Source organism: Drosophila eugracilis, unplaced genomic scaffold, assembly GCF_018153835.1.
Source record: "Drosophila eugracilis isolate 14026-0451.02 unplaced genomic scaffold, ASM1815383v1 contig_1765, whole genome shotgun sequence".
NCBI classification, from domain to species: domain Eukaryota; kingdom Metazoa; phylum Arthropoda; class Insecta; order Diptera; family Drosophilidae; genus Drosophila; species Drosophila eugracilis.
Window position 1 is genome coordinate 1,413,796 of NW_024572605.1, and position 18,865 is coordinate 1,432,660.

General features: G+C 43.8%; 9 protein-coding genes across 11 annotated transcripts; 6 read left to right on the forward strand and 3 right to left on the reverse strand.

The window, feature by feature from the left end:
• Positions 1-4: 4 nt before the first annotated feature.
• Positions 5-5,479, forward strand: LOC108107399 (benign gonial cell neoplasm protein). 2 transcript variants are annotated; one of them, XM_017214920.2, is made up of 6 exons: positions 5-1,499; positions 1,855-1,869; positions 2,856-3,215; positions 3,266-4,231; positions 4,290-4,977; positions 5,032-5,479. In XM_017214920.2, the coding sequence occupies exons 1-6, from the start codon at positions 5-7 to the stop codon at positions 5,165-5,167; spliced, it is 3,660 nt and encodes a 1,219-aa protein (XP_017070409.1). In that variant the 3' UTR covers positions 5,168-5,479. The 2 variants fall into 2 exon arrangements, with proteins under 2 accessions (XP_017070409.1, XP_017070408.1); XM_017214919.2 differs by lacking the exon at positions 1,855-1,869.
• LOC108107402 (partner of Y14 and mago) lies at positions 1,803-2,710 on the forward strand. The gene has a single exon (XM_017214922.2). The coding sequence runs from the start codon at positions 1,828-1,830 to the stop codon at positions 2,425-2,427; it is 600 nt and encodes a 199-aa protein (XP_017070411.1). The 5' UTR covers positions 1,803-1,827; the 3' UTR covers positions 2,428-2,710.
• A 29-nt stretch (positions 5,480-5,508) lies between the features above and the next one.
• Positions 5,509-7,204, reverse strand: LOC108107401 (protein 60A). Its single transcript, XM_017214921.2, has one exon. It carries the CDS (start codon positions 7,001-7,003, stop codon positions 5,621-5,623), a length of 1,383 nt encoding a protein of 460 aa, XP_017070410.1. The 5' UTR covers positions 7,004-7,204; the 3' UTR covers positions 5,509-5,620.
• A 340-nt stretch (positions 7,205-7,544) lies between these two features.
• LOC108107330 (U4/U6.U5 small nuclear ribonucleoprotein 27 kDa protein) lies at positions 7,545-11,426 on the forward strand. The gene is made up of 3 exons (XM_017214815.2): positions 7,545-7,679; positions 7,744-8,025; positions 9,893-11,426. Exons 2-3 carry the CDS (start codon positions 7,796-7,798, stop codon positions 10,218-10,220), a joined length of 558 nt encoding a protein of 185 aa, XP_017070304.1. The 5' UTR covers positions 7,545-7,679; positions 7,744-7,795; the 3' UTR covers positions 10,221-11,426.
• On the forward strand, positions 8,320-9,373 carry LOC108107328 (eukaryotic translation initiation factor 6). Its single transcript, XM_017214814.2, has one exon. The coding sequence runs from the start codon at positions 8,546-8,548 to the stop codon at positions 9,281-9,283; it is 738 nt and encodes a 245-aa protein (XP_017070303.1). The 5' UTR covers positions 8,320-8,545; the 3' UTR covers positions 9,284-9,373.
• A 220-nt stretch (positions 11,427-11,646) lies between the features above and the next one.
• Positions 11,647-13,636, reverse strand: LOC108107326 (thioredoxin-related transmembrane protein 1). 2 transcript variants are annotated; one of them, XM_017214811.2, is made up of 4 exons: positions 13,298-13,636; positions 12,925-13,086; positions 12,688-12,862; positions 11,647-12,524 (listed from the first exon to the last, which is right to left on the reverse strand). In XM_017214811.2, the coding sequence occupies exons 1-4, from the start codon at positions 13,468-13,470 to the stop codon at positions 12,036-12,038; spliced, it is 999 nt and encodes a 332-aa protein (XP_017070300.1). In that variant the 5' UTR covers positions 13,471-13,636; the 3' UTR covers positions 11,647-12,035. The 2 variants fall into 2 exon arrangements, with proteins under 2 accessions (XP_017070300.1, XP_017070301.1); XM_017214812.2 differs by having other exon boundaries at positions 11,647-12,503; positions 13,298-13,634.
• Positions 13,637-13,872: 236 nt separating this feature from the next.
• Positions 13,873-15,147, forward strand: LOC108107327 (synaptosomal-associated protein 29). Its single transcript, XM_017214813.1, has 2 exons — positions 13,873-14,247; positions 14,316-15,147. The coding sequence occupies exons 1-2, from the start codon at positions 13,980-13,982 to the stop codon at positions 14,900-14,902; spliced, it is 855 nt and encodes a 284-aa protein (XP_017070302.1). The 5' UTR covers positions 13,873-13,979; the 3' UTR covers positions 14,903-15,147.
• A 274-nt stretch (positions 15,148-15,421) lies between these two features.
• LOC108107497 (inactive peptidyl-prolyl cis-trans isomerase shutdown) lies at positions 15,422-17,473 on the forward strand. The gene is made up of 3 exons (XM_017215045.2): positions 15,422-15,673; positions 15,740-16,493; positions 16,648-17,473. The coding sequence occupies exons 1-3, from the start codon at positions 15,615-15,617 to the stop codon at positions 17,203-17,205; spliced, it is 1,371 nt and encodes a 456-aa protein (XP_017070534.1). The 5' UTR covers positions 15,422-15,614; the 3' UTR covers positions 17,206-17,473.
• On the reverse strand, positions 17,355-18,619 carry LOC108107498. The gene is made up of 2 exons (XM_041819705.1): positions 17,723-18,619; positions 17,355-17,668 (listed from the first exon to the last, which is right to left on the reverse strand). The coding sequence occupies exons 1-2, from the start codon at positions 17,916-17,918 to the stop codon at positions 17,475-17,477; spliced, it is 390 nt and encodes a 129-aa protein (XP_041675639.1). The 5' UTR covers positions 17,919-18,619; the 3' UTR covers positions 17,355-17,474.
• Positions 18,620-18,865: the final 246 nt, after the last annotated feature.

Genomic DNA, 18,865 nt, shown 5'->3' on the forward strand with positions numbered 1-18,865 from the left:
TGAAATGAATAAAATAATCCAGGATAAGTTTATTCCGCAGCAGTTGGTGTACTTTATAGCCGGCAGGCGCTGCTGCCAGTTGTTTCCATGCACATTCCGGACAAGCGAGCATGAAGCATTCTGTAATTGCGCCCGATCCTTGGGTCTCCGATCGCAGATTGTACACATGAATGGGAACATATCCGTTAAGATCTACAAACAGGGATGTCGTCACTACCTGGAGGAGCCCAAGATGCTAACCCTGTCCTCCGGGGCCACGCTGAACATGTTTACATTACTGGGCAGGAAGTCGTTCATGGGTAAGAACGATCTGGAGCTTACAGCGGATGTGTCATCCCTAAAGGCTGATACATCGGACTTACCGTCGTTGCATCTTCCGTTACCGGCCATCCGCCCGCCAAATCCTTTTTTCTGGACGGAGTCACAGCGTAACATCCTGGCCACTTTTCCGGGATACCGGTTGCGTGACACGATATTGTGGCCAATGTACGCCAATCGCGTGATTGTCTTCAACGCCGAACTCTCCTGGGACAAATCTTTTTTCCTACCCTTGCTTATCCTGAATGACTGCCAGAACAAGAAGACCAACGCCAAGATAATCTGCATAGAGATGCAGGGCATCGTGGCTACTTACAACAGCCAGCGGATGGCCAATTTCTTTGGCGAGGAGTTGGGTGAAACAGTTGGCGTTCAGTTGCCGCACTTCAGCGCCGTTAGTTCCAACACCTACGTAATTTTTTCGACCGCGCAGTACTTTCTGCGGTCTCTGGCCAAACAAAAGTTCAGAAATGTCAGCCACCTGGTGGTGAACGATGTGCATCTGCATGATCCCTATACCGACCTTCTGTTGAGCGAAATTCGCCTGGGTTTGTGTACTCACCCAAACCTGAGAGTGGTATTGCTATCGCAGATGGGCGAAACCAAGAAATTCACTGACTTCTTTGGCGAGGGAGCAGAGCTGAATATGATAAAGCAACCAGAGTCTAGATCCCGTATTTCCTACTTGAACGACCTGCATAGCTGCATTGCCTTGGCCGGGATTCACAGGGGTCCGCACATCTACAAGGAGGTTCCCGAGGCTTTCCGCACCCAGAGCCAGCGCAACGAGCAAATGGACAAGTGCCTGCAGGCCTACGGAGAGATGGGGACGGATGCATCCATACGTCCCTTTCTCTATGCTGTAAACTACGACCTGGTTCCAGTAAACTATCGCCACTCCCTGAACGGAAAGACGGCGGTGCATTTCGCCTCCGAGCTTAATAAGGCCAGTCATCTGCGTTTGCTCCTTTTCATGGGAGCCGATCCCTATATCGTAGACCAGTATCAGCAGAATGCCATCTCATTGGCGGCCATGAATGGCAATCACGAGTGTATAGATGTTCTGAATAACTACAGCCTCCATGGCTATGTGGTTAAGAGCGCCAAGCCGGATTTCGTTGACTATGATCTAATTATAGACATCATGTATCTTTTGCGCACCAAACCGGAGTACTCGCGAGGTGAGTTGGCTTTATTTTATTACTTTTAAGATCATATTTAGTTGTCATGTAGTCGGGATACGTTATAGAAGTGAAAGTAATTATTGTATTTAGGAAAGGTGTCGGGCCTGTAGGATTTAATCTGAAATCTTCAAATGCAGTAAATTGTGATTCTAATAGGAAATGAAAATTTTAAAATGGGATAGTAACGGTCTCAAAGGGACTCGATCCCCCAAGCTTGAATGCGATTAATCGCGGGAAAATATGACTTCGCCGCGCAAAAAGTTCCATCTTCAATGTCAGCTATCGATTAGTATCGCCTGACATTGTTTTTTATAGAAGTAGCAAGATGAGCACCTATCTACAGAGCAGCGAGGGCAAGTTCATCCCGGCCACAAAACGGCCGGATGGCACATGGCGCAAGGCGCGTCGCGTCAAAGATGGCTATGTTCCCCAGGAAGAGGTGCCGCTGTACGAGAGCAAGGGCAAACAGTTCGTGGCCCAGCGCCAGGCCGGAGTGCCGCCTGGCATGTGTCCCCTGGTGGCCGCCGAGTCGAAGAAAGAGCGCGAGAAGCAGGAAAGGACCAGAGCCAAAAAGCAAGAAAAGGATACCGTTAGGCAGTCAAAGGTGCCAACGCCTGTTGGGCGTGTTATGCCGCCCAGCACGTGTCCGCCGCTAAAAGTCAATCAGCAACCCTCTGGCAGCCGGGACATCAACGCGATATCCAAGGCACTTGAGGACAGCCTTAAGCTGGATGGAACTCAGGATCAGGATCCCGCTAAGCAATTGAAAAAGCTGCGCAAGAAAATCCGAGAAATCGAGCAGATCGAGAGCAGAATTCAAGCCGGCGAACAGAAAAAACTAGAAAAAGACCAGCTAGACAAGGTGAAAAAGAAGTCGGAGATACTGCGACAAATCCAGGCCTTGGAGACAGAGCCGCGTTCGTAGCCCTAAGTTCCAGTTAACCCATATACTGCTGTATCCCCTCACTTTGTGAACAAATCTCCGACTAGATGTCGCGCCGCCTCCACACAAAAAAACGTACATGCCTATGTCTGTTAAATAGTTATATTAGTTTTAGCCGAAGATGTCAAAGCCATTTAGTAATATCGATCTATTTTATTAATGTGTGTCTGTCTTAAAACCTAGTTTATACGAATGGAGCAATGCCGCGTTTATTTATATATAGGTAACTTTGTAAATCAGATTTAATAAATTAAACCCATTTGAAGCAAGCACTTTTTATACACATAAAGAGGGTCTGCGAAACCAGTTCATTCATAGATTTACATTCATATTGTTATGTGATTCCTGACCAGATTTGAGGCGCTTGCCTATGCTAGGAGATGTAACTGGATATATTTTACTTTTTTTAGGCAACATCCTCATCATTTTGCCCACCTTCTATCACTTGGTTAAACTAAACTATATGATACTGAGTCACTGCCTGACTGGCAGCCTTCAGGAGTGCTCCATATTTTTGCTGCACGAGCACATGCGGATGGACTACCTTGACGCTTTGGTCGGCACCGACATTGCTGATGACACGGTGAAGGTTGTTTTAGCAACGGGTATAATAGAATCGCTCCCATTGAAGGTACCCTTCAAATACGAAATAGATACCGCTTGCCGCGTGATAAACATCTATGATAGCAGCACATACAGCGGGGATGATCGCTACGAATGGGTTGGCAAAGATTGCCTCCTGCGAAGGGAGTTAATCCTTAATCTAAATGGTAAGAACGGTTTATTATAAAGTATGAAATAAATGTTTGTTTTCCCTCAGGTGGTGATGCACAATGCTTCCGGTTGATAAACAAAGAGGCTTACGACGAGCTTAAGGATACTTCTCAGCCACACCTTCAAACCATGCAGCTGGACAAGATCTGTTTGGCGGTTAAATTTCTTTCGCCCAATATGATTATAAGCGAATATCTAGGCTTTACCATTTCTCCTCCACCCCTGGTCAACGTACATCATGCCGTGCAGTTTCTTAAAAAAATAGACGTTTTAGAAGAGACTGAGGATGTGACATGGCTGGGTTGTCGGCTGACAGACCTTCCGGTTCCTTGTCAACTCGGCCGCATGCTGATCTTTGGCATCCTGCTGAGGTGTCTGGATCCTATACTGACTATAGTAAGCTCGTTGTTGACAGCGGATCCGTTGGGCATTCCGTTCAACGAGGACGTCGACCACCTGTGGGACAGATTCACCATTTACATTCAGAATCGCATCAAGAACGAGCGTACTCGTTTGGCCGACAATCAGTACTCCGATCACTTCATTTTCGTGCGCTTGTTTCAGGAATGGCAAAATAGACTACACAACAAGATAACTCCGCCATATTTAACAGATGAATACGATTTTGTCCTGAACGGGTTAATGGAGCAGCTTAGTTGTACTCGAGCCGAACTTGTGAGCTCCTTGCGGGCGGCTAATTTGATTCACAGCCGTGGTAAGCTAACTATGCAGAATCTTAATCAGATGTCCGGGAATTGGCACATGATTAAGGCGGCCTTGACGGGTGGGTTGTATCCTAATATTTGCGTAGTAGACGCTGGGAAAAATTGCCTGAAATCGGCCTTTTCCGGGAATGTTAACCTACATCCCAACACTGTGCTACGCGACTTTTTGGAACCATTAAACATATCGGCGCAGAATTTTCGGACACCCTGGATTGTGTGTACCAGGCAAAAGAACCATATTGTACACGCTACCATGGTCGTTCCCCTCGCCGTAGCCTTATTTGCGGGTAAGCTGATGATTTTCAAGTTAGCATAGGATAAAATGGTTTATTTTTAATTATTTAGGATCTCCCCGTCTCCGTCTTTCTCAAATATGCGACAGTCAAATTACATCGTCCGATCGCAACGTTAATCTTTTTATAGATGAATGGATCTGGATGGTTATGTCTAAGCCTTCTGCCGAGATGATGATGCGAACTCGCCAGTGCTTCTTTAAAATGTACCATGAATTGTTGAAGAACTGCGGCAACCAGGAGATGTGGCGTCATGATTCCCCGCCAGGTTCCCATTATGCCGTATTGACTGAAACACTGTCAAAGATCTTTGAAAGCGAGGAATCCTGTGTGGGCTTTTCTAAGCCTTTGCCAATAATATATCTGCCGTCTGCTCAGCTGCCAGCATTGTATCTTTTGGCCGTAAATTCGCACTTTAATTGGAATAGGGAATTAGAAGAGAACTTAGAATTGACACAAAAGCCAGAACAATTCAATTCTCATTTCATCGAGAGGCAGTTCTTCATACTTTACTCGGAGTATGAGAGCGAGGAGTTCCACAGCAAGACTACAGCAGCGTTTATTGAAAGTGTTCTTGGTAAATTTTCTAAACCCATCGAGTCACCGAACAGGCACATTTTTGTGATCCTCTACAGAAAGGATCCATATATAATGCTTAGCATTAGTCGAGCAAAAACGATTAACGGAGTATTTACTTTAAAGGAATACTTCCGAAACTCAATTCCTGTATATGAAATTTTGTATGTACGAAAGCACTTCAAAGACCTCTCAATTTAATTATTTTTTCTTTCTAGAGATGCTTGTGGATCGTTAAATGTTACCGTGCCAGTATTTGATGGTCGCCTTATGTCTTGCCTAATCGATAAACGTGTTGGAAACTTAATTATGGATTTATTCGCCTTCCGACATCATTGGATCCACCAGAGATAAAGTGTATTTTTGATTAATATTTTCCTGTTAACGAGCAGTTAGAATCAAAATAACCATGTATAGCTTTAACAACATTACGAGGAATTTGTTTGTACCATCATTGTTTGTAAGTGAATGTTATTTTAACGAATTGAGCTTAAACTACGCTCCTTTGATTTAAAAAAGGACAGATTCAAAACAAGCACGTGTACCCAAACGTACGATGCTGTTGTTTTACCTGAATTTTGATTTTGAATTGTGCATCCGTTTTTTTTTTACTTTAGTTGGAGACCCAACAAATTGATAAGACAATAAACATGTTTTTTTACTTAACTTAACCCTCTTCATTAATCACAGTACGATTTTAGTTAGGTACAGCGCTGTATATTTCTATAAAAATATTCGAGATTAGTACAGAGGTGGACATCTACACAGAAATGCTTTATATAACTTAGCCTAAGTGGTAAATTGAATTCAATGGCACCCGCAGGATTTCACAATCATGTTTCTATACTTTTTCAGATTTACATTCTCGTCGTTCAGATGGTAAAGAACGGGGAGTGCTCCCAGTCTGGTCGGAGCACAACAGGGCTTGGGAACCTTCTTGGGCTCCAGCAGGTGGACCAGAGTCTGGACGATCGCATGGTTCGTTGCGTTCATGTGAGCATTGAGCGGAAAATTGCACTCGCCGCTGCAGTAGAAGGCCCCGTAGCCTTCCGGAGCGATGATCCAGTCGTGCCAGCCCAGATCCTTAAAGTCTATGTACAAGGTCTGCATCTGGCAGCTGCGTGTGCTCTCCATCGGCTCCAGTAGAGGAACAGAGTTAGGCGACACCGACTTCTTGCGCTTACGAGGATGGCTGGCACTTCGCTTGCTCCTGTGGTGACTACTGTGCGCCGATGCCTTTATCAACTCTGGTCCCCGGAAGAAGCCGATCATGAAGGGCTGAAACTCATCATCAACCTTACGGTGAATCAATCCTATGTCATCTAGTTTAACCTCACGATCTGGTCGATTTACGGCATGAGCTCCTATGTAGATGCCGTGGTTGTCCTTTGATTTCACTAGCCATTCGTGCAGACCCTCTGTTACGTTGAGTTCCAGCCAGCCCACGTAGTCTCCAGTTGTGTTCACCGAAGACAGCGGTTCCATAGTGTTCTGGCCCAATTTTCCAGTTCCAATGGCATAGACCGTAATGGTGAACTGCCTATTTGCGGTCAGCCACTTGCCCTCATTAGCGTTCTGGTAGATGCGCAGCTCGGCCATCACCAAGTAATTGTCGTTTGGCACCTTGGAGACGTCAAACCACAGACGGCGACCATGCTCATGGCGCAGTTCATCTACGTTGTGGTGGCGCTTATTTAGAAAGGTCATTATGATGTCGCTCTCGTCTATAGCCCGTTTGTCCAGATCGGTGATAAAGTTCTTTTGCTGATCGCCCTCATCCTCCTCGAGATCGGTGCTTCTCCGGGACCTATGGCTTCGCTCATAGGAGTCATCGTCATCACCGTCGTGGTTATGGTCGCTGAGCCCCTCCTCAGCCGTGATGCGATGGTAGACGTCAAGCAGGAACTTGGGAGCTGATTTTCTCAGTGACAACTGGTGGCTGCTTAAGTGAGTGGGACGCTCGGCAATACCGAGGAACTCAAGGATCTCATAAGACACGTCCAACTTGTCATCCTCGCTCAGAACTCTGTGCATTATCGTCTGGTCTTTGCCATTATCTATGTAAATTCCCGACTGGGTCGCTTCAACGGACATCGGCGTGGTAGCCACAAAAATGAACAAAACCAGACCAAGACCTACGGAAGCTAGAACTGCTACAGCCTCCGAGGTATTTCGCAGACCCGAAAACATATTGAATACCGGACGGATCGGTTGCGAACACTACTTTTCGCTATAAACAGGGCTATCTACACGCGATAGCATTCAGATGTACAGTAACATTTAATTGTTTGATTCGAGAGTATCAGGGAACGGCGGGTTCTGAAAATTCTGACGCACTTACGGATTGTTGTGTGTATCTTAATCTTCAAGATGCATTTTCTTTCTATTTCGTGGGAGTTGGCAGCACCTCCTACCTTAAGATCGAACTAGAAGAACCGCCATTGTAGTAGTTCATTTGAACTACGATCGGCAAAAATCGTTGAACAGGTTTTAAATAATTATTTCGATTTTAAATACAGAATTTTATTAATCATTTAAATATTTTCACAAACTAATTATAATTATAGAAAATGTATTACTATCTGTTTTTTTAATGAATGTTTTTGAAAAAGAATTAAATAACGAAAACTCAACCTTGATGGAATTTTAAATAAATATCGAATAAAAAAAATCGCACTCGATAAATCGCGTTGAGCAACGATATCAGTAATCGATATAAGATATTTTGATATGTTATTTCCTCATTCCGTTTCGGCGTCGCGGCGAGATAACGCGCGTTGTTTATTTGCGTTTTAGTTTTAAGTTAGCGCGTTTTTACCCACCGCCGGTGTCGCCCAAATAATGCTAGACACAGCCTAGAGCAACGGTGAGCAGAATGGTTCCCTTAGTTTTACTATGGCCATCACTTAACGTACCCCATCCGTGAGCAGGCAATCCATATAGTACTCATACCGCCAAACAAGCAGAAACCGAAACGGAGAAATGGGCCGCAGCCGGAGTCCCGCCTCGCCGGCGCACAGGAGACGCGAGAAGGAGCGATCCGAACGCAAAAAACGTAGGGAGCGCCGTTCCCGGGAAAGGGAGGCAATTGGAGTTGCTCCTTCCGGAGGATCTGGAGGTGGAGGTGGTGGCCCCAGTCGACGTGAGCGGGATCGCGACCGCAGTCGCAGCCGGGAGCGAGACCGTGATCGTGTACGGAGCCGGCGTTCTAGGTGAATAACAAAGTGTAGTGTACCAAAAACCAATACGATAAGTATAAAGCTAGCCACTAAGATCTAGAAACTAGAACACCCCTATGCGATGCTCTTTATAACCTTTATTTACCTGGAAGTATCAATAGGAAAAACGCATGTTTGGTTGTGAAGATAAAATACAATTTAGGGACAAATAATTATTTGATACATTTAAAAAAATAAGTGAATCTCAGTAGTGCTATTTATTAACGGCATCGAACAATTCCCTGAAAACAACCCAGAACTTGTTTATTTACCCGTACGTATCGATAGGCCCCACGTTCGATAGGCAGGCAATCGATGGTTATGCAGCTCTGGCGGCTCAACAAAAAATTTACCACGTGAAACGAAATTGTGCGAATTTCATCACGGCGTTTAAATAGTTTTCCGGCCATATAAACAAAACCCAGAAGATCCCATCACTCGGGCTCAGTCAGGCCAGTAAATCCGATAAAAGAGTAGCATCCACAAGAAAAGAAACCAGGAACATACAGAGAAAATGGCGTTGCGCGTGCAATTCGAGAACAACGACGACATCGGCGTCTTCACAAAGCTAACAAACACATACTGCCTGGTGGCCATCGGGGGTTCCGAGACTTTCTACAGTGCCTTTGAGGCGGAGTTGGCTGAGACGATCCCGGTGGTACACGCCAATGTTGGCGGCTGCCGGATCATCGGGCGACTCACCGTGGGCAACAGGAATGGGTTGCTGGTGCCTAATTCCACAACCGACGAGGAGCTGCAGCACCTACGCAACAGCTTACCGGATGCCGTGAAGATCCAGCGCGTGGAAGAGCGTCTGTCTGCGCTAGGCAACGTCATTGCGTGCAATGACTATGTGGCTCTGGTCCATCCAGATTTAGACAAGGAGACCGAGGAGATAATCGGAGATGTTCTCAAGGTTGAGGTCTTCCGACAGACTATCGCTGACAACACACTGGTGGGCTCATACACCGTGCTAAGCAACCAGGGTGGCATGGTGCACCCCAAGACGAGCATACAGGACCAGGACGAGCTGTCGTCATTACTACAGGTTCCCCTAGTTGCGGGAACAGTAAACCGAGGTAGCGAAGTCCTTGCTGCTGGCATGGTTGTCAACGACTGGCTCTCCTTCGTGGGCATGAACACCACAGCCACAGAGATCTCGGTGATCGAGAGCGTCTTTAAGCTGAACCAGGCACAGCCAGCCACAGTGACGACCAAACTGAGAGCGGCTCTGATCGAGGACATGTCCTAGGCGAAATTATTCATCATTTATACTTGGTCTAAGGATTATCTGTTATTTTCTACAAAATGTGAACTAAGAAATACAACAAAAAGAAAGAAAGCCCTTGCTGTTGCAGTCATCTTGTAGCAATTTTAAAATGGAAATGGTTAAAAAACTAGTAAACGAACTACATCGTTTACCTAGGGTACCTCTGTAGTCTTATCCGTCCTATCTTCAAGCATTTTATTCTTTAATACTTCTCATATTATATTTTTACAATATGTTTTTTAAATGACCATATTGAGCATGAGTGCAGTTGTTTATTTAATAAGGTTCCTATTATCAACTCTTCACATCCTGCCAAGCCGGTTCTTCTGCGCATTTATGATTCGGTTTCCGCAATTATAGCCAAAAACCTAGTCGTAAATGAGTCCTTTAATGAAGCCAAACGAGCGGTCGCAAAGTGTCGCATTTCGCTTAATTAAAACTTCAAATTGCACAATCGGGTGCACAATGCTCAAGGTCGCCCTAGTTATTTCCCAGGCTCGTTGCAATTTGAATGCAATCAACTGGTCCTGTCATTCACTAACTGAAACGTATTGAAACTCACAGCTCATGATGCACATTCATGGTTTACAGATCGCGTTCGAGGGGTGTCGGAGGAGGCGGCGGTAGTAGCGGCGGCAACAGCAGCTCAGGACCATCGACGTCGCGAAGGACGACGAGGAACAATGCGGCGGCCACAGCTGCCGATCGGCCCAAGATCAACGAGGCGGACCTGGAGGGTAAATCACCGGAAGAGGTCGAGATGCTCAAGACAATGGGATTCTGCACGTTCGACACCACCAAGAACAGGAAGGTCGAGGGCAACGATGTCGGAGAAGTGCATGTAATCCTGAAGCGAAAGTACCGCCAGTACATGAATCGCAAGGGTGGCTTCAACCGGCCTCTCGATTTCGTGGCCTAGCAGTCCTTTGCGACAGCCATCTCCACATTCTTTTCCTTTGCCCAACTAGTTTGCTACGCTTTTTTACTTGTCCGTTCCCAATGGGCAATGGGCGACGGACGAAGACCTGCAATTTTATGCAATAGACCGGTTTACGAAATTAAGCCAGCTTTTGGCCCCGTCAAAATTTCCATTCATCATGCAAGTTCTGCAAGAGGACAGCCTCAACACACTCATACCTCAATTAGTTATTTAGTAGTTTAAGCCTGAAGAGTGCGCCTTTGTTATAGAGTTGGCCCTGGCCCCCAGGTTAATTTTACAACAAATATCTGGGGCTGAAAGCAACACCAACCCTCCTCCTCGGTCGGTTGGAGAATCTGCTTTCAGCTGCAGTCGACGACGCACGACGATTGCTTTTTGAATATTTCAAAGTAATTAACAATTGTTTTTGTTGACATCTCACCATTTTGTACGAATACGAATTAACTGAAGCCAGCCTGAAAACGAAATTCACAACAGCAAAATTTCCAAACTCACATACAGACAATTACTTAAAGTATTTGAAAACTTACCACAGCCCAAAATGAATCACCAACTATCCGTATCCCAATCCCAAGCTCAATCCCGATCCCGATCCATATCCTAATTTCAATCGCAATCCCGAAAAACCACCCAACAAACTTCCTCCATACGCTGCAATAGTACAACTTTTACAACCAAACAATATATATCAAATATATATTTAATATATATAGAAATTAAAATATACACACACACCACAAGTACCTTATCCCCGAAACCCCCAGAATGAACCTAACAATAGCCATAGCAATTTGTTGAAAGAATTATTATTTGTTTAACAATCAAAATGTTGTAATTAATCCAGTTAATTCCGATTTAAATCACAAGTGCCAACAGATCAGGCAAACCGACGCTGAAGATGAATCACGTTTTTATAGAGATATTTGTATAATCATTTTGTACTCTTTTTATAAGATAAAGATCAATAATTGTATGCCGCAACAAGCGAACTATTTTAAGCAACAGTTACCGTTTTTTTGCCTTTGGAAAACATGTATTTAAAAATTTGAGTCATTTCGGCCACACCACACACACACACACATTTTATAATGATTATTTGTAGTTTTACACATAACGAAATTGCAGGGATTTTTTGTCTTATTTCATATTCTCCTACAATAAACTGATAATAAATTTGTAAAACCATTTCTTATACGTTGACTCTTATTTAGTAAAATGGAATGGAACTTTTTATTTAAAAAGGTGAAAAAATAATACCACAAAAAGATTAGGCTTTCTATTATATTAAATATTTTTAAAAGCCCGGAAGGTATGCCGTTAGAACTTTTGTTGAGCCCCATAAACGTTAAAAGAACAAAGTTTAATTGTTTTTAGTTTATTTTGTAATACGAAAATTTAATACAACTTGCAATTTGATTGAAATTTAATTACAAATGAAATGCTTAAGAAAAGATAAGTGTGTAGGATATAGATTTGAACAGAAAATACAATGCTTAGCAAATGAAATTAAAGTGTACGACTAAACGAAGTTAAATTTAGTTATTGTTACGCTTGTTACCGCTTAATGGATTATAATTTTGTTTTACATAATTAAGAAATACATGAGGTGTCGTTTTCTGGCTAGGATTAAGTGGGGGGAAACAATCGGATTTGTGCGCGAAGGCAATGCAGACACCCTTTGTATCTGCTCGAATGATGCTTGGTAAGAGGTTGCGATTCTCTCGATTCTGTGTTAGTCTTTTTGTTGCCGCTTCTGATCGCTAAGGCTGATGATCCTAAGGGATCTGGCAGCGCCTAATCGCCCTTGCGTGGCTTGCGTTTGCGCACCTGTTCCGTCTTCTCGGGCGCAGCATCTCCTGCTTGCTTGGACTCCAAATTCCCGGTCTTCTCTGGCTCACTGTCAGCCTCCTGCTCCTGCTTGGCTAGATCTCCCGCCTGATCCTCGCTGTCTTCCTCATCCTCTTCGTCGTCGTCGTCCTCCGGCTCTTCTTCATCGCTTTCGCGTTGCTCATCTTCGTTCTCTTCGGCATCGCCATCATCCTCGATCTCCTCGGTTGCCAAATCCTCCAGGCCCTCGGTCAGATTGTCCTGCGACTCAGAAAAACTCTGGCGCTGAGATTTCTTGGGTGGATATACAAAGTCCACAAGGCACACAAGCAGCAATCCCAGGGCGGCGCCCACGAAAATGGTGGCGATGGCGAAAAGTGCGTAGGAGCCCCATGTGGGCAGACCATACTCCTCCTGCAGCCGCCCGTTGAAGTCCTTAAAGAGTTTTTGCGTGTGCTATTAGTACATGAACCCAACATACAAAACAACAGCAAGAAGCAAAGACCAGAGTAATGAGTAATGGGCGGTAATCTTTGGGTCAGCGGGATCAACCTGCTGATAAGCTTCCGCTTATGTCTCATGCAATGAACTGAGGTGATAATCGGGTAGGTTAACGTACCTTTAGGGTGTGGGACAGCTTGAAGAAGTAGGACAGCACGGACATATGGAGGGTGTCGGGCTTTTTCCAAGCGGACAGCGGTTCGATGCTTTGCCACTGCTGCTTCTTTACAAAGTAGAGAAGGGCATCGCCATCCCGGGCACCTCGATACTGCCGGAACTCGCCATCTTTCACGCTGGAAAGCATTAACGTGGGTTAAATTTTATAGTTAATTAATTTTAAGGCGATGTTTCTTACTGGTAAATGGTGGGCAGGGCAGTAACAAAAAAGCGTCCACTGAGCGAAGGCGAAGTGGTCACGTCAATCTTGGCCACCTGCACTTGGACATCCTTGGCTACGCGGGCAAATCGCTCCCAGGTGGGAGCCAGATTCTTGCAGGCCGGGCACCACGGAGCAAAGCTGTAAGTGCAGACGAAAGAACACGTTTAAAACAGCTGCCAGAAAAATGCGTCATCGTGGCCACAAAGGAATGTCTGGCCTTTATTCCAGAGAAAAAGAAAAACAGCTTGCCGGCTGAAGAGAGCCGGCGCACCACGCCCCATCGTAATTACGTCAGGGGCTGCGGTGTTCCATTAAGGCTGGGTATGTTAAGCTATCCTTTTGCACTCACAACTCGATCATCCACTCTCCCTGGAGCATCAGGTGCCAATTGTCCTCGTCCAACTCGATTAACTTGCCACCTGGCTGCAGTCCTGACTGCGCAGTCGCCGCTGACTGCGCTGCCGCCGCCAGCAGAAGCAGCGCCGCACATGACGCGGCGACAAAGTGCGATGTCTGATGCATGTGGTGATGTTTTCTTTTGTCGATGAGTTTTCTGAAACCTTTCACGTTCGGCAGCTACAATTTCCTAAATTAAACTAAAGGTTATGTCTTGTGCAGGTTCAAAAAGATACAAAAAACTGCGACGCCTGCTGGAAAATTGATAGAAAAGCTGGTTCGATATCCGTCAGTGATGGCAAACAACTTTATTCCCGTTAGATCAGAGGTAGGGGTATTCAACAATCTGAGTTAGAATAGCTAGATAAAAATTCCATTTTTTATAGATAGATAATGAGCTGAGTACAAAAAAATTTAAATGCAGAACAAAACTTTTATTCTTAAAAGTATTATACGGCCATAATGTTGATTTATTGTTGAGCATTACATTTCGATTTATTCATTACTTTAGTTAGCTGTTGCCAGATCTAACTGTGTAATCGATAACAACCAGTCGACGGACAACAACAAAGAAAATAAAAGTTTATGAAAACACAACAAAATTAGCAGATTCAGAAATTTCTCTTGCCTCAAAAATGGCCCACAATTACCTACAGCCGGTGCACGACCACTTCGATGCCGTGGACAGATTCGAGGATGTGGACGATGACCTATTCCTGCAAAACAAGCGAACGGGAGCACCCAAGATTTCACAGCAGCGTAGCACGAATCCCTTTGAGATGGATGACGATGACGAAAACGAAATAACCTCATCGCCTTCGGTGGCCGCCCAGAGACTGGCCTATGCGGAAAAGAGGAGGGCCATCGAACAGCGGACTCTGGACTCCACTAATAAGAGCTTAGGTAACCAAGGGGTCAATTACTAACCAATTAAGGGGCGTATTTATACATTTTTCTCATACAACCCATAGGTCTGCTCTACGAAACCCAGGAAGTAGGCAAGGCCACAGCTGTGGAACTGGCCAAGCAGCGGGAGCAGCTGGAAAAGACCTCCCACCAGTTGGACGAGATCAATTCTACGCTGCGTTTTAGCCAGCGTCATTTGACTAGTCTAAAGAGCGTCTTTGGCGGCCTAAAGAATTACCTTTCCGGCAACCGTGATCAGCCATCTCCAGCTGCAGGCTCGCCCAATGGCAGTCAGTTTTCCCAGGAGGCCAATAGCAATATTGATATGGGCGCCTGTGGCGGAGTTAGCCCTTCTGCCCCACTTTCACCAGCGGAGCGCTACGACAATCATCCAGTGAGTCAACTGCGAGACGATCCCAGCAGTACCTATCATCCTCAGCACCAGGCGGCCAATCCCTTTCAGGCCCAGATCGACGCCAATCTGGAGGAGATGTGCAGCAATCTGTCGGTTTTGAAGATGCTGGCCACCGATCTTGGTGGCGAAATTGAGTCGCAAAACGAGCTGCTGGATAACATGAACTATAAAATTGAAGATGTCGACTTAAAGATCCACAAGCAGAACAAGGACATGAGCAAGCTGCTGAAGAAGTGAATGAAGAATTTTTGGGTATCATTATACTGTTTTCTGCATCCTTAGACTAGCCTCCCTTTAATATATCAATCATAGTCATACCATATCGCAAGTTAAGCACTACATAAGGCCATTGCGAATGCATTCCTCATTATGTTTCATAGTTTTTTATTGTTACACACACTAAAAGAATTCTCTCATTGGAGTGCTTGTACTTGGAGAGCGATAAGTGTTCAGTTTTGAATAAAAATTGATATAAAAAGTAACGACTGGTGGGTGGGGCGAACTTTGTCCTAATGGCTTTGGGATACATACAGAACTAATGTCGTCTTGGCTGCTGATGTCTTATTTAAATTATTATTATAAACAAAAAAAACTCACTCATGGTTTTTTTTTTATATACGTAGATCTATAAAATTGGCAACCTTCAGAGATGTTAATATTTTATATTCTAACTGTGTATTTTGAGTTTTCTTTTAAATTTAGTTTGTAATTTTACGTATGTTATGTTAAATTATTAAACAAAGTGAGGTTTTAGTTGTATTAATGAAAAACATAAATTTTTATTTTTAATGCCTTTTAAGTTTGAATTCGATAACTTTTTAATAAAATAATTATGCAATCGGGAGCCCAAAGCCATCACTAAAAAGCTTTCGCTTCACATTCAACACAACGCGCCATTTCAATAATTTTTTTTATTTTCTGGACAACAAATAAACAGTGACTGTAAATAATGGAGGAGTCATACTATCCCTGCGGTCCCCAACTGCTCAAAGAACCCGTGTCCTATTCGTGAGTACTATACGGACCTCACATCAGCACGTGGTCATAACAATGATCTTGGAACTCCTTCTACAGCGATCTCGTGGAAAAGGGCGCTGAATTCGAGGTAGACATGTCGCAGCATCACCATAATCCCTGCGAAGAGTTTCTGGGTCACGATAGCGACAGTGACTATGAAGATGCAGAGGATGTAGACAACGAGGCGCTGCGTTCCCCGTGGACACAATCCTTTGACGAGCTGCGTGATCTGATGAACAAAATCAATGAGCACATCTACAAGCGGATCATTCGCGAGGGCCACGTGGAGCGGGATATGGTTCCGGATAAGGCGAGGGTTACGGTGAGATACAGTGGTTACTGGGAAGGTGAGGGCGCTCCCTTCGACTCCTCCATGCTGCGGGGAACGAAATTCGAGTTTGAAACAGGTCAGCGCAAGGTGCTGGAGGGCCTGGAAGCTGCAGTGCGCACGATGCGTCCTTACGAGCAGGCCGAGTTCATCATCTCTCACAAGTTGCTCTTCAGAGAACTCGGGTGCCCCCCGAGAATCAAACCCAAGGCGGATGGCCTCTTCAAGGTGGAGGTTATCGACTATTCGCTTATAGGGGATGCGGAATCCATCGATGAGATCGCTAACGAAGACCGGGACAAGTTTTTCGTGGTCTATCCCAAGGCGCAGGACCTGCACCTGCACGGCAAGGATTGCGTAAAGCGCGGGCGCTTTCGTAACGCAGCAACTGCCTTTGAACGAGCGGTCAACTCTCTGAACTACTGCCGAATGGCTAATGACGAGGAACAGCGCAGACAAAAGGATATGTTGATAACCCTTACTGTAAGTGACCGAAAATCTACAAATTATTTTCAGTTCTTATAATTTTATCTGATGAAAATTGATTAATTCATTGATTTAATTCGCCCAAATTGGCTTTAGACAACTAATTTATAGGTATGTGCAGAGGTAATTCTGAGTATTTTTGACTTTTTAGCAAAACCTGATGATAATCTACAACAAACTGAACAACCCGAAGCTTACTTGCATTATGATGAAGTCCTTACTGCGTCTGACCGAGAATAATCCATCCAGCAAGGCGCTGTTCCAGGAGGGACGCGCCCTAGCTGCTTTGGGCGATTACGATCGGGCACGAAGGGCTCTTCTGCAGGCTCGGAGCAAGCTCCCGGAGAACAAGGAGATCAATGATGAGCTCATTTCCATTGACAAGAGAATCAGCAAATATCAGGAGGCCAGTCGAGATATTTGGACGCGGGCTTTCGCTGCGAAGAGCTCACAAACAGACCGCCCAAAAACGGCAGCTGAGCTGGAGAAAGAAGCCAAGGAGATAGAATTTAATGCAGAAATTCAAGATATAATCAATGAATTCGAAAAATCGGACAGGCTGACTATGAGCTTCTCTCGTAAAATGTTTTCGGATGCCCAATTCAGAATCATTTGTAATCTGGTCAAGGATCGTAATATGAAGCTTACTTTGTCTCCCATTCACGAGGATGTCTTGACTTTATCTAAGTCGGACCGCAATTCGAATTAAGCTTACTGAAGAAAACAGTAGTTCGTATTTATATTTTATAACGCATTCGAAAAACAAAACAATACTGTATCAAATATGAAAAAAATGCAGTCCGAGTTAAGACATTCAACATATATAGAGCCTCTACCAATATGAATATATACAGCTACTTAAGATGTTAAGTCTTAAAAAATGGATCTCCAAGTTATATTTAATTTCATGTATAGACCCTTAGTTCTTGCGGAACTATACATTTTGTTATTGCCTAGAATAAACAATCATAGTTTTATTCATTTTCCGTTTTCCATCTCCAATTCTTTGGCCAACTGACGATGTAGACATTCCAAGCATGCGCATCCTTTGACGTGTTTGAATGTGGGTTCCAGGATGTGAATCTCTTGCATCTCAAAGCTATTAGTGTCGTAGCTGGTTAATGTTTCCGATTTGACCAGTTTGAAACACATGCATATACAAACTAATATGCCTGAGGGCTTTAAGAAATTAGGAGTTTGATTAAAAACGCAATCAAATTCCTTACATAAGGAGACTATCCAAAGGAAGACCAAGAGCAACGGGCAGAAGAAACTGTTGGCTATAGGCAACGCCGCTTGGTTGAGGCTCGTGTTTCCTGAATACAAGTCCAGAACATTATTTTTAAATGTTTCGATGTTAGGTTTGGCATCCACTATAGCTCTTAGAAAGAAAAATAAACAAAAACTTGCTCGAATTGGCATTTTCGATGCTCTTCAAACGTTTTCACGTAAACCACTGACGATGGTTGAAACCAAATTGGCGATGCAAAGCATATTATTGCTAATTTTTCAATAGATAAATAAACAGATGGTGTATAAGGTAAATAAATGTGTTTTAATATTTCCCTATAAGTATAAAATATCGTTGGCTAAAATGAATAATAGTTTTTAATGAGCTAAAATGGGGAAAAGTTTACTTTAGATACTAAGATTTACAGAATGGAAAGCCATGACTTTTTTCGACCTCATAACTATTTTAATTAAATGAAACATTTTTTTTTTTTTTTTATTTATTTTTTAGTCTGCACATATTCCATTTCTAGCCACTGTGCACCATTTGTAGCCCCGTAATAGTTTTGCGTTAGAATTATCCAGGAGAAAGCCCAGTAAAATTAAAATGATTAAATTTTTAGGTCTCATCTTAGCGTTGTTACTTCGGATGATTCTTAAGACGGGGCCTTTGGTTTTTAAATGAACAACCAATATTATAGAATAGCCGTAGCATATTAATTTAAAACGGATTTCATTTCTAATCAGTTGTCACACTTTGTAAAGAAGTGGTAAAACACTTAAAGAAAATAATCATAAGATAAGAAGTGTATTTTCTGAATTTAATTGGTATTAAGATAATATTTTTCAGAGATAAGTGTTGTACAGCATCGATTAATACCATCTCTATCATCTTTAAAAAAAAAAAAAAAAAAATAAATTTCTAGGTACTACCGAGTTTTGAACCGGGCAGTCATATTTCGTAGTCGCACACTCTATGCTGTGTACCACGGAACCAAATCATCGCCGCTAAATATATCTGTACTTGAAACAGGGCAAGCGTATATGTAGTAGTAGCTTGAACCTTTTAGCTTGAAATGGAATTTAGACAAGCAGTCGACGAGCGCGACCATGGCGTTCTGCGTTGAGAGTCGTGTCGG

Coding starts and splice junctions, on each gene's coding strand:
- LOC108107399 (XM_017214920.2), top strand. CDS start 5: ATGAATAAAATAATCCAGGATAAGTTTATTCCGCAGCAGTTGGTGTAC. Junction 3,216..3,265: donor GTTAATCCTTAATCTAAATG/GTAAGAACGGTT, acceptor GTTTTCCCTCAG/GTGGTGATGCACAATGCTTC. Junction 4,978..5,031: donor ATTCCTGTATATGAAATTTT/GTATGTACGAAA, acceptor TTTTCTTTCTAG/AGATGCTTGTGGATCGTTAA.
- LOC108107402 (XM_017214922.2), top strand. CDS start 1,828: ATGAGCACCTATCTACAGAGCAGCGAGGGCAAGTTCATCCCGGCCACA.
- LOC108107401 (XM_017214921.2), bottom strand. CDS start 7,003: ATGTTTTCGGGTCTGCGAAATACCTCGGAGGCTGTAGCAGTTCTAGCT.
- LOC108107330 (XM_017214815.2), top strand. CDS start 7,796: ATGGGCCGCAGCCGGAGTCCCGCCTCGCCGGCGCACAGGAGACGCGAG. Junction 8,026..9,892: donor GTACGGAGCCGGCGTTCTAG/GTGAATAACAAA, acceptor CATGGTTTACAG/ATCGCGTTCGAGGGGTGTCG.
- LOC108107328 (XM_017214814.2), top strand. CDS start 8,546: ATGGCGTTGCGCGTGCAATTCGAGAACAACGACGACATCGGCGTCTTC.
- LOC108107326 (XM_017214811.2), bottom strand. CDS start 13,470: ATGCATCAGACATCGCACTTTGTCGCCGCGTCATGTGCGGCGCTGCTT. Junction 13,087..13,297: donor GGAGAGTGGATGATCGAGTT/GTGAGTGCAAAA, acceptor CTGCACTTACAG/CTTTGCTCCGTGGTGCCCGG. Junction 12,863..12,924: donor GCCCTGCCCACCATTTACCA/GTAAGAAACATC, acceptor AATGCTTTCCAG/CGTGAAAGATGGCGAGTTCC.
- LOC108107327 (XM_017214813.1), top strand. CDS start 13,980: ATGGCCCACAATTACCTACAGCCGGTGCACGACCACTTCGATGCCGTG. Junction 14,248..14,315: donor CTCCACTAATAAGAGCTTAG/GTAACCAAGGGG, acceptor TACAACCCATAG/GTCTGCTCTACGAAACCCAG.
- LOC108107497 (XM_017215045.2), top strand. CDS start 15,615: ATGGAGGAGTCATACTATCCCTGCGGTCCCCAACTGCTCAAAGAACCC. Junction 15,674..15,739: donor AAAGAACCCGTGTCCTATTC/GTGAGTACTATA, acceptor CTCCTTCTACAG/CGATCTCGTGGAAAAGGGCG. Junction 16,494..16,647: donor ATATGTTGATAACCCTTACT/GTAAGTGACCGA, acceptor TTGACTTTTTAG/CAAAACCTGATGATAATCTA.
- LOC108107498 (XM_041819705.1), bottom strand. CDS start 17,918: ATGCCAATTCGAGCAAGTTTTTGTTTATTTTTCTTTCTAAGAGCTATA. Junction 17,669..17,722: donor CCTTTGGATAGTCTCCTTAT/GTAAGGAATTTG, acceptor TAAAGCCCTCAG/GCATATTAGTTTGTATATGC.